We start from the raw sequence: 13109 nt of genomic DNA on the forward strand, positions 1-13109 counted from the left end.
AAATTAAACAATAATAAAAGGGCATTAAAACGCATTCAATTTAATTACCATTGAATTACTCAATGGTAGGAAAGAGACCAGAGCAACAGAGTAACAACTTTTTGAGGAACGATGAAATGAAATTACGAACAAGTGTCGACTATATCCCTTCTTTTGAGAAAAAGATTTAAGAATATAGTATCATATGGTTAATAGTTCAGATCATCATCGTGCAAATACAGGAAGAAGCAGCAATAATGGGTGTAAAAGATCAATATAACAAAGCGTGGTTGTTTATGTGACTGCTAAAAAAATAAATCAAACAAGAAACGCCCGTCAGAGATAAAATATTATTAAAGTTAAACGATATAAATCTGATGACCTATGCTTGTAACCCAAAACTGTGATTAAACAAAGCATAGTAATTGTCAAAACTGATTCTCTTCATAAAATGTGAATTTTCAGGAATGTCATATTATATAACATATAATTAATTATTATTGCTGAAGAATAAGAGATCAAAATATATAATTTATGTCATTATATATAGCATACAATTATATATTATTGCTGAAAAAAAAGAGATAAATATATGTAATTTAACAATGTGTAAAACACACCTCAAATTTATCGTCAGCGTAGTATAGCCAATGGGATCTCTCCTCTTCATATTTGGTCCGTTGTAGTCTTCCAACAGCTCCATACTGGTACATAGCAATGAAAATTTCCAACACACTTAAAAGTGGGGGCACTAACACAGAACACTTAAGGTACCTTTGAATGTTTTACACTCTTAAACCAGCATACGGATTCTCAAATCAATATGTCAGCATATGAAGCAAAAATGTACAAACTCATAGTGCAGCATGCTGACAAATTGTAAGATTGGTAAAATTCACAGTAGTCATTAATATTTGAATTGTTGGTAGCGAGAAAAGCGCAAAAAAATAGACCTCAATGAAAATTGGACCTACACACAAATTAGACCTACTGGAAACTTTGTCCTTTGCAAAAATTAGAATTGACACAAAATGAGATATACACAAAAGCTAGACCTTCATGAAAATTATACATACACAAAAATTATAACTTCACAAACATCTCACCTACAACAAAATTAAAACATACAAAAAAATTAGACCTTCACAAAAAATTGACTTCACAAAAATTATTGAGTCCACAGAAATTAAATTTTTGGACAACTTCTTCAATGCAAGAAAATTTAGATCATGGCAGTACTGCCATTTTGAAGTTGAAAGTATCCTAATAAAAATAAACGATAAATGCAACACTTCACAGAGACAAATGTATTATGTTAACTTATATTGAGACAATTTATATCATTCAAAGAATATCATTCATTGTCTACTCACAAAAATGCACTTGAACGTTTTTCCAATAACATTTCCCGAGGGAGGGACCTTCACGTACATGCGTCTTCCAATAAAGAACAGCACTGAAACAGCAAATGAAACAATTATCCATTGAACTGTTGTTGCAACAATAAATGTCATATCACTGGTAAACACATTTCAAACAATACTGTTTTAAAATGAGTTTACTGTGCAAGTAGACAGAACTCAAATATGCGAACACTGGTTTCTGTGACACAAATTCACAGTGCAGATTTCTAATAAGTTTGTTGAAGTTTGTATCTTAAACGTTGTCTTAATTGTTAATAGACACAGGCATTTCATTTTTCCCTACTACTGTGAAACCATTTATTTTCGTCGGCACAAAATTTCGCCCTTTTCATAAAAATGACTATTTCGTCCGCTCTTAAATTCGTCCATTTCTGGTTTTGAAAATACACAACGTCCGATTTGTTTGTAATTCATGTAATACGCGGTTGCGAAAAAATCGTGCTGGGGAAAGAGAGGTGACACTTGGTAGTCACTTGCAGGAGGTGTGCCTTGTTTGGCATATGCCAATTAACAAGTCTGTTATTTTAGGTGACAGTAACTGTGCCTTATTATTTTATTTCATTGACACGTTATTTGTTATGATTAGCAGATAAGTGGGACTGAATAATCGTTAACGAGTGTTTTAAACAACGAAGCCAATTGCCAATTAGTCTTTTTCCATTACTATCACGGTCAAATTTATAACAAAGCGCAGAATATATTTCAGTCAGGTGTTGATCACACATCGTCATATTTTAATTGCGTTTAATAGTATTGTCTTTAATCCGGATTCGCCGCGTGTAGGCTGTATAATCTGCAACACCCCTGAAAAACACAATACACACAATGGGTAATAAAGTTGTTAACAATTAGTGCTAATCAACACTATTATACCTAAACGAAGTCGACGCATTCGATACAGCCGTATTGCATTCGCGTTTTACAGGAAATGTCAGTTGTCAGTACACTGTATAATGAACACCCCTTTGTGTCAAAACCGGATTTAACTTGAGTGTGAATAGTCGACTGTTTCATGTTCTTTGTGTCAATACCATCTGTGTATCTGTATTATAAGTATACCAGTCAACAAACAAGGTGCGCGCTTCCGCATATGGGTATTCGGACGTTCAAAAAATTGACCTACGGTTTAGCGTTCACGCCGTCGAACGCATTTAGCAATATAACTCTTTTTTTGTTCACTATTTCTTTACTTGCAAAAAATACTAGTGGCTTATAACTTATCTTTTTTTCCCGCATTTCGCGAGTGTGCGAGTGTTAATTTCGAGCCTTGTGTATATGCGTGGATTACGCTGGATTTAAATGCCTCATGCCTACGGTAATTTAGTCTTTTTTGTTTCAAATATGGGACATGATTGTTCGTTAGGATCTTGAATTCGTCCATCGGTCGAAGGACGAAAAAGGCGAAAATTAATTCCGGACGAATAATAATGGTTTCACAGTAACTCTATTATGCACATCCTTCATTTAATTACTATTTGTCACTTTTGCCGTACAATATAATGTCTTTCTTGCTTGTCCACCATCTCGAACAATGATGTATGAACAGGCATGCTCAATCATGATGCATGGACTATTTACCATCTCTTTCTGAATATAGAGAGGTGTTAATGGCAACGTACAATTGTATATATTCAGATACATTTGGTAACCAAAATTCTTTTGTCCTTCAGCAACAACCTGACAACGCTCTGTTGGCACTCGTTATACAGAATTACCACTTAATAACATTTTTTATCTTATTGGGCTAATTGGGAAAATTTTGCAAGTAGGGGATTTGTCAGATTAAAAAAAACAACAAGAGATTTGTTTGTCAGAAACACAATGCCTCTATTGTGCCACTTTGAAGCCATATATTTGACCTTTGAACTTAAAGGATGACCTTGACCTTTCACCGCTCAAAATGTGCAGCTCCATGAGATACACATGAATGTCAAATATCAAGTTGCTATCTTCAATATTGCAAAGGTTATGACCAAGGTTAAAGTTTTGAAGCCATATATTTGACCTTTGACCTTGACCTTTCACCATTCAAAATGTTCAGCTCGATGAGATACACATGCATGCCAAATATCAAGTTGCTATCTTCAATATAGCAAAAGTTATTCATTATTGCAAAAGTTTAACCAAGGTTGAAGTTTTCCACAGAATGACAGACAGACAGACAGGCCAAAAACAATATACCCCGATCATTCAATCCGGGGGGCATAAAAAACGTTGCTTTTTGCGATTTGGAAACAGCTGATTATCAGCAATATATTTGGGGAATCAAATTCACTGCATTCTTATTAGAACAAAAATGAATAATTAGTTGGTTCCAAGATTCATTTCCATTAATGACTTGAGACTACGATCGTTTAATTATTACTATAAATATGTTAATTATGCATTTGCCATTGTCAGAAAGTGCTCAGGGCATAACATAGTCTTAGAAAGAACCACACTGTGAAGTGTGTGCTAGCAATCACAGGCCTAACTTACCAATGGATAAAAACATCAGCGCAGCTGGAATACCAAACGCCAGAACGTAACAGTTCTGGCCAAAACACTCCACATCAGCTGAAGTATGAAAGATTGTTAATATATTTAAATCAAAATAAGAATATCTAGGACAACAAATTAGGCACAAGCATAAAGCCTAATTTTTTCAGAGCAGGGCTCATACATGTATTGAATATTTGCATGCTGGGAAATTTGTCGTCTGCTAAAATGTCATCTGCTGAATTTCTAAAATTAGCATTTAATTCATTTTTTTTCAAAGAATACTATCAGAATAGCAAACAGTTTGGATCCTGATGAGACACCACATTCTGTGGCGTCTCATCTGGATCCAAACTGTTTGCAAAGGCCTTCAAATTCGGTTCCAGCACTGAAAGAGTTAATGCCCCAGCTACAGTAGGGGCTTGTACGAATGCCAATTATTGAAAATATTTGTTTGCAATCATATCAAATCATTTCAATTTTACGTCACATGTAAAATAGTTGTATAAATGTATACATGTGAAATATGTTTGTGATTTCCCAAATGGCGTGTGGTGAAGTTTGTGATATCGGTTGAATGGAAATTAATTCTTTAATAATAGCTTGGGAGGAGTTACGTTATAAGGGCATAGTCCTGATTTGTTGAAGTCTTTATGTTTAATAATCCCAAAACATGAGTATTGCCCTCAATTTGTATTAAACATTTAAAGGGATCTTTTCACGCTTTGGTAAATTGACAAAATTGAAAAAAGTTGTTTCAGATTCTCAAATTTTCGTTTTGGTTATGATATTTGTGAGGAAACAGTAATACTGAACATTTACCATGCTCTAATATAGCCATTATATGCATCTTTTGACGATTTTAAAACCTAAAAATTATAAAGCGTTGCAACGCGAAACGATTGAATAATTTGGAGAGTTCTGTTTTTGTCGTTAAATTTTGTGAAACTACGAAGATTGCTTATATAACGTATAAAATACGTGAATTATGTGTACCCGGCGGAATAGCTCAGTAGGTTAAAGCGTTTTTACTTCAGGACTCTGGCAGGACTCCAGGGGTCACTGGTTCGAAACCTGCTCCGGGCAATGTTCTTTTCCTTTTTTTAATTTTATTCTTGATTTTTTACTGGAGCTTTTACGATCCAATGTTTACATTTATCAATATAAAGCATTTAATGAATAAGTTAAAAAATGCCAAAATCTGTGAAAAGGCCCCTTTAATGAAAAACAAGAGGGCCATGATGGCCCTGAATCGCTCACCTGACTCATTAAGATCAGATGAAAACTATGACCTCTATTGTCTACACAATGTTTTTCTATGATTTGACCTAGTGACCTAGTTCCTGACTCTAGATGACCCAAATACAATCCCAATCCAGATTTCATCAAGATAAACATTCTGACCACAGTTCATAAATATTGGATGAAAACTGTGACCTCTATTGTCAACACAAGGTTTTTCTATTTATTTGACTTAGATTTTTACCCCAGATGACCCAAATACAATCCCACCCAGATTTCATCAAGAATTCTGACCAAATTTCATAAAGGTTGGATGAAAACTGTGATCTCTAATGTCTACACAAGGTTTTTCTATTATTTGACCTAGTGACCTAGTTTTTGACCCCAGATGACCCAAATAAAATCCCAACCCAGATTTCATCAAGATAAACATTCTGACCAAATTTCATAAAGATTGGATGAAAACTGTGACCTCTATTGTCTACAGAAGGTTGTTCTATTATTTGACCTAGTGACCTTGTTTTTGACCCCAGATGACCCAAATACAATCGCAAACCGGATTTCATCAAGATAAACATTTTGACCAAATTTCATCAAGATTGGATGCAAACTGTGACCTCTACTGTCTACACAAACAAATTGTTGACGGACGGACGCACGGACACACGCAGGCACGCACAACGGACGCCGGACATCACACGATCACATAAGCTCACTGTGTCACTTCATGACAGGTGACCTAAAAATATGTGTCGGAGATAAACATGAACAGTTGTGGTTAAAATCCCATAGAAACAAGGGCTGTTTGTAAAACATGCATGCCCCCCTATATGGGCTATAAGTTGTAGTAGCAGCCATTGTGTGAATACGTTTTTTGTCACTATGAATGGTGGTGGTGGTGGTGGTGGTGGTGGTGGTGGTGTAGTAGTAGTAGTAGTAGTAGTAGTAGTAGTAGTAGTAGTAGTAGTAGTAGTAATAGTAGTTGTAGTAGTAGTAGTAGTAGTAGTAGTAGTAGTAGTAGTAGTAGTAGAAGTAGTAGTAGTAGTAGTAGTAGTAGAAGTAGTAGTAGAAGTAGTAGTAGTAGTAGTAGTAGTAGTAGTAGCGGTAGTAGTAGTAGTAGTAGTAGTAGTAGTGGTAAAAGTAGTAGTAGTAGTGGCAGTAGTAGTAGAAGTAGTAATAGTAGACGTGGTGGTGGTGGTGGTGGTGGTGGTGGTAGTAGTACTAGTAGTAGTAGTACTACTTGTAGTAGTAGTAGTAGTAGTAGTAGTAGTAGTAGTAGTAGTAGTAGTAGTAGTAGTAGTAGTAGTAGTAGTAGTAGCAGTAGCAGTAGCAGTAGCAGCATTACAAGACCAATACTTAAGAATGATCAAATGGGAAAAGGTAACATAGCACCAGCAGTAAATATGGGGCTCATTTACAGGTCAGATTTGGAATCTCTGCTGTAAAATGAGATTTTGAATGAATTAAAGGGAGGCAAATCTGTAATAAAAATAACATGCATAAACCGTAGTTGTTTCCCTTGTTTGAACCATGCTAAATCCTTACAAGTTTGGAAAGAATTGGATGAAAAATTTGGACTTTATTGCATAAACACCATTTTCTCAATTCAAGGGGAGGTAATTCTGTACTTCATGGACCAATAATGCTCATTTTTTGTAGGGTTTGTGTCCTCATTGATATAAAGACACTGTGCAAATTTGGAAAGGATCGGACAAAAAATGTGGAAGATTTTTGAAAGTTTTCACAAAATAGGCAAAAACGAATAAACATGCAAAGTTCAACGAGCTCCTGCGGCCATGTTTTTTGACGAATCAAATTTCTTTGAACAATTTTTCAGGGGAGCCCTCAAAGGTCATCCCTGTGAAATTTTTTGAAAATCTGATGAGCGGTTTCTGACAAGAAGATTTTTTAAGGTTTTTACCATATATGGTCATGGCGGCCATCTTGGTTATGTGATCAAATTTTTTTTAACAATTCTTTTGTCCCATGACCTAGGGATGCTCCACATGAAATTTAGTTGAAATTGGCTCAATGGTTTAGTAGAAGAAGATGTTTACAAATTTGTATACGGACGGACGGCCGGACGGCCGGACGCTGAGTGATCACAATAGCTCACCTCGAGCTATCGCTCAGGTGAGCTAACAATATTAAAAATTCTTTGAAAGGACTAATTCTTTGTACTGATATGACAGCATAAGAACAGTATAACGTTATCAAAGCAAACAGAGTGCAAGTTTCCATCACTATCAGATTCATGGGCCTAGACGTAAGGAAACTGTAGCTGTACCTCTCAATATTGGAGTAAGTATAATGGACACCATACTGCCAAGGTTGATCATGAAGTAAAAAGCAGAGAAAAAGGAGTTCTGCCACGTCTCCTGAAAGCAAATATGAACACAATTTATGGGCATACCCCCCAACAGTAACTTAAACAAGAGGGCCATGATGGCCCTGAATCGCTCACCTGACTCATTAAGATCAGATGAAAACTATGACCTCTATTGTCTACACAATGTTTTTCTATGATTTGACCTAGTGACCTAGTTCCTGACTCTAGATGACCCAAATACAATCCCAATCCAGATTTCATCAAGATAAACATTCTGACCACAGTTCATAAATATTGGATGAAAACTGTGACCTCTATTGTCAACACAAGGTTTTTCTATTTATTTGACCTAGATTTTTACCCCAGATGACCCAAATACAATCCCACCCAGATTTCATCAAGAATTCTGACCAAATTTCATAAAAGTTGGATGAAAACTGTGATCTCTAATGTCTACACAAGGTTTTTCTATTATTTGACCTAGTGACCTAGTTTTTGACCCCAGATGACCCAAATAAAATCCCAACCCAGATTTCATCAAGATAAACATTCTGACCAAATTTCATAAAGATTGGATGAAAACTGTGACCTCTATTGTCTACAGAAGGTTGTTCTATTATTTGACCTAGTGACCTTGTTTTTGACCCCAGATGACCCAAATACAATCCCAAACCGGATTTCATCAAGATAAACATTTTGACCAAATTTCATCAAGATTGGATGCAAACTGTGACCTCTACTGTCTACACAAACAAATTGTTGACGGACGGACGCACGGACACACGCAGGCACGCACAACGGACGCCGGACATCACACGATCACATAAGCTCACTGTGACACTTCATGACAGGTGACCTAAAAATATGTGTCGGAGATAAACATGAACAGTTGTGGTTAAAATCCCATAGAAACAAGGGCTGTTTGTAAAACATGCATGCCCCCCTATATGGGCTATAAGTTGTAGTAGCAGCCATTGTGTGAATACGTTTTTTGTCACTGTGAATGGTGGTGGTGGTGGTGGTGGTGGTGGTGTAGTAGTAGTAGTAGTAGTAGTAGTAGTAGTAGTAGTAGTAGTAGTAGTAGTAATAGTAGTTGTAGTAGTAGTAGTAGTAGTAGTAGTAGTAGTAGTAGTAGCAGTAGTAGAAGTAGTAGTAGTAGTAGTAGTAGAAGTAGTAGTAGAAGTAGTAGTAGTAGTAGTAGTAGTAGTAGTAGTGGTAGTAGTAGTAGTAGTAGTAGTAGTAGTAGTGGTAAAAGTAGTAGTAGTAGTGGCAGTAGTAGTAGAAGTAGTAATAGTAGACGTGGTGGTGGTGGTGGTGGTGGTGGTGGTGGTAGTAGTACTAGTAGTAGTAGTACTAGTAGTAGTAGTACTAGTAGTAGTAGTAGTAGTAGTAGTAGTAGTAGTAGTAGTAGTAGTAGTAGTGGTGGTAGTAGTAGTAGAAGTAGTAGTAGTAGTAGTAGTAGTAGTAGAAGTAGTAGTAGTAGTAGTAGTAGTAGTAGTAGTAGTAGTAGTAGTAGTAGTAGTAGCAGTAGCAGTAGCAGTAGCAGCATTACAAGACCAATACTTAAGAATGATCAAATGGGAAAAGGTAACATAGCACCAGCAGTAAATATGGGGCTCATTTACAGGTCAGATTTGGAATCTCTGCTGTAAAATGAGATTTTGAATGAATTAAAGGGAGGCAAATCTGTAATAAAAATAACATGCATAAACCGTAGTTGTTTCCCTTGTTTGAACCATGCTAAATTCTTACAAGTTTGGAAAGAATTGGATGAAAAATTTGGACTTTATTGCATAAACACCATTTTCTCAATTCAAGGGGTGGTAATTCTGTACTTCATGGACCAATAATGCTCATGTTTTGTAGGGTTTGTGTCCTCATTGATATAAAGACACTGTGCAAATTTGGAAAGGATCGGACAAAAAATGTGGAAGATTTTTGAAAGTTTTCACAAAATAGGCAAAAATGAATAAACATGCAAAGTTCAACGAGCTCCTGCGGCCATGTTTTTTGACGAATCAAATTTCTTTGAACAACTTTTTCAGGGGAGCCCTCAAAGGTCATCCCTGTGAAATTTTTTGAAAATCTGATGAGCGGTTTCTGACAAGAAGATTTTTTAAGGTTTTTACCATATATGGTCATGGCGGCCATCTTGGTTATGTGATCAAATTTTTTTTAACAATTCTTTTGTCCCATGACCTAGGGATGCTCCACATGAAATTTAGTTGAAATTGGCTCAATGGTTTAGTAGAAGAAGATGTTTACAAATTTGTATACGGCCGGACGGACGGACGGACGGCCGGACGCTGAGTGATCACAATAGCTCACCTCGAGCTATCGCTCAGGTGAGCTAAAAAGACAACAAAGTAGAAGTAATCTTTGTTGGCAAATGACTTCAGTTTAACTATGCTTCTACTTCAACTCAAACAGAACCAAAATGTTAAAAGATTTTTACATATTGAACAAGATGCTGCATTTAATTTATGCTGATGCTTCCAATGGAAAGCCTTGTCAGTATTCATTGGCCCATATGAGTAAATCTTTATCCAACATTTGTTGAATGTCACTGTCAAAATTAGGTCAGGTGATCTGTGTCTGCTGAGTGTTGAATGAAAGTATCAAAGCTTTTAAGCAGTAAGTAGTTTTGAAGTTAACCCTTTACCACTAAGATACATATTTTAATGCATTTGTAGTTCTTTAGAAAGTTAAATTTAATAAAATACCTGTATTACGAAATTCAAGTTTTAAAGGCTTCATTTCCAACCCTTAGTTATTTATGAACTGCAAACAGCATAAAACCTGAACAGACTGTGAGTTACTCCTAGGCTATTCTGGTCTTATGCTGTTTGCAAATAGCCATTTCTACTTTGCTTCTTATGGGGGAAATGTTTCAGCAGTAAGAAGTTTTGAATTCAATTTAATGCACAATTTGCGTTAATCAAGCAATAGGATTTTCTTAATAAGTCTACGACCAAAAGTAGGTCAATGAAAAATTCAAAATGAGGTGATGGGGGTGTCTTCAGAATGTTCATAGATAGCCGTGCTATTATAAAAGTTTGTAGCAAGCAGTAGTGATGTCAGACAAAACACGTCATTTTGGTATTAATCAAGGACTTGGACCTTCTGAATTAGTCCAAAGTCCAAAGATGGGTCAATGTGAAGGTCTGGTGATGTGGTTATGTTTGGAGTATTCATAGATTAGATTCAAGTATCAAAGGTGTGAAAGAGGCATTATGGATGTTAAGCAAAACATGTGTTTTAGGGTAAGCCAAGGGTTAATCTCCATTAAGAACCAACAGAAGAACAAACAAACATGCCAATCGCTTTATGCCTACCATCTTCAGAAGATCTTGGGGGGGGGGGATACAAATATTATTTGTTCTTAATTTAAGACAACACAGTCGCTTGTAACGGAAATTAGAAACATAATAACGAAACAAAAATCCTTGCAAGATGACGCGAGAAAAAATTGTCATTTTGGGAATCATTCCCCCATGCACCTTTAACAAATGAGAGCAATAATTGTGTGATGATCATCACATATAAAGATAAAGAACCAACCTGGCCAGGCCCAAACTGGTCTGCTCCAAACGGTGCTACAGAGGCCTTTATTCCTCCTGTCCCACAAGCTATCAGCACTAAACCTATACTGGCTCCCACTCTGTAAAAAAAACAGCATAGCATAAGACACTCATCACTAAACCTATACTGGCTCCCACTCTGTAACAAAAACAGCATAGCATAAGACACTCATCACTAAACCTATACTGGCTCCCACTCTGTAACAAAAACAGCATAGCATAAGACACTCATCACTAAACCTATACTGGCTCCCAATCTGTAACAAAAATAGCATAGCATAGCAACACTTTCAGCACTAAACCTAAACTGGCTCCCACTCTGTAATAAGCACAGCATAGCATAAGCAACTCAGCACTTAACCTTTACTGGCTACCACTCTGTAATTAACACAGCATAGCATAAGCAACTCATCAATAAACCTATACTGGCTCCCACTCTGTAAAAAAAATAGCATAGCATAAGCAACTCATCACTAAACCTATACTGGCTCCCACTCTGTAACAAAAACAGCGTAGCATTAGACACTCATCACTAAACCTATACTGGCTCCCACTGTGTAACAACAATAGCACAGCATAGCAACACTTTCAGCACTAAACCTATACTGGCTCCCACTCTGTAATAAACACAGCATAGCATAAGCAACTCAGCACTTAACCTATACTGGCTACCACTCTGTAATAAACACAGCATAGCATAAGCAACTCAGCACTTAACCTATACTGGCTCCCACTCTGTAATAAACACAGCATAGCATAAGCAACTCATCACTAAACCTATACTGGCTCCCACTCTGTAATAAACACAGCATAGCATAAGCAACTTAGCACTTAACCTATACTGGCTACCACTCTGTAATTAACACAGCATAGCATAAGCAACTCAGCACTAAACCTATACAGGCTCGCACGCTGTATCAAAAATAGCATAGCATAAGCAACTCTTTCAGGACTAAACCTATACTGGCTCCCACTCTGCAACAAAAGTTGCATAGCATAGCAACTCTTTCTGGACTAAACCTATACTGGCTCCCACTCTGTAATAAAAGTTGCATAGCATAAGTATACAAAAGTCTGGTTAACGGTGACTGGCATAAATTCACCAATCCATTCTTAGACTTGTGACGTTAAAATAAGGAGTACTTTATAATCATCTCATTTTCTAAAAAAACAAACTTCTTGGTGTTAAGTACTGTACTATGAAAACATTGTTTATCTACAACAAGTATGAAAAGAAATAATAAAATTCCTAGAACAATTCAGGTGAGATTTGATTGTCTCCATCCACTAGCCTTTTATTTAACCCTTAGCCACTAAGATGCATATTTTGACGCATTTGTAGTCCCTGAGGAAGTTTAATTTAATTAAAGACCTTCCTTACTATATTCAAGTTTTAAAGGCTTCATTTCCAACCCTTAGATACAGATGAGCAGCAAACAGCATAAAACCTGAACAGACTGTCTCGCAGGCTGTTCTGGTTATATGTTGTTTGCACCTAGCCATTTTCACTTTGCTTCTTAGTGGGAAAGGGTTAAGACATATGACCAATAGCTCATACAATAAAGAACAATGCATTTAATGCAACACTTAAATTAAAATGTGTTCATAAACTTGGAAATTTATCACATCAAAATCATTCAGTGATTATTTCAGCTATTGTGATAAAACTTAGCGTATTTCCTACCTTCCTGGTGGTGGCATGGCGGTCAGTGATAGTACCAGGCTACCAACAAAATACACACAGGACAGGCTCAGAATGGTTCTGAAAGACACAATATGCCACAGTCTGAGAAAACTGGGCATAATGCATGTACACAAAGTATCATCCCAGGTTAGCCTGTGCAGTCCACACACGCTTATCAGGGACGACACTCTCCGCTCTCAAGGAATTTTGTTGTTGAAAGGAGGTCTCCTAAATAAAAATCCAGTTAAGGCAGAAAGTGTTGTCCCTGATTAGCCTGTGTAGACTGCATAGGAACATCTGAAAAAACACTTAACGCACATGCATTTAGCCCAAATTTCCACTAACACGTATTAAATGATGATTGGAAATATGGGGTAGTTATGAACTTGATA

At 36.5% G+C, this 13109-nt stretch overlaps 1 protein-coding gene across 8 annotated transcripts in view; it reads right to left on the reverse strand.

Moving 5' to 3' along the window:
* LOC127847264 (solute carrier family 15 member 2-like) overlaps positions 1–13109 on the reverse strand; it is a 101212-nt gene that overhangs the window by 74439 nt on the left and 13664 nt on the right. For all 8 annotated transcript variants that reach the window (XR_008033886.1, XR_008033887.1, XM_052379056.1 and 5 more), the window contains exons 6-11: positions 12718–12795; positions 11014–11113; positions 7411–7501; positions 3882–3959; positions 1353–1435; positions 600–683 (exon numbers count right to left, since the gene is read on the reverse strand). Coding sequence is in view for 6 of the 8 variants with exons in the window: in XM_052379056.1 (XP_052235016.1) it covers positions 600–683; positions 1353–1435; positions 3882–3959; positions 7411–7501; positions 11014–11113; positions 12718–12795 (514 nt within the window). In the remaining 2 variants the exon portion in view is untranslated. The remainder of the gene's footprint in view (positions 1–599; positions 684–1352; positions 1436–3881; positions 3960–7410; positions 7502–11013; positions 11114–12717; positions 12796–13109) is intronic.

This window comes from Dreissena polymorpha, chromosome 10, assembly GCF_020536995.1.
Source record: "Dreissena polymorpha isolate Duluth1 chromosome 10, UMN_Dpol_1.0, whole genome shotgun sequence".
NCBI lineage: Eukaryota > Metazoa > Mollusca > Bivalvia > Myida > Dreissenidae > Dreissena > Dreissena polymorpha.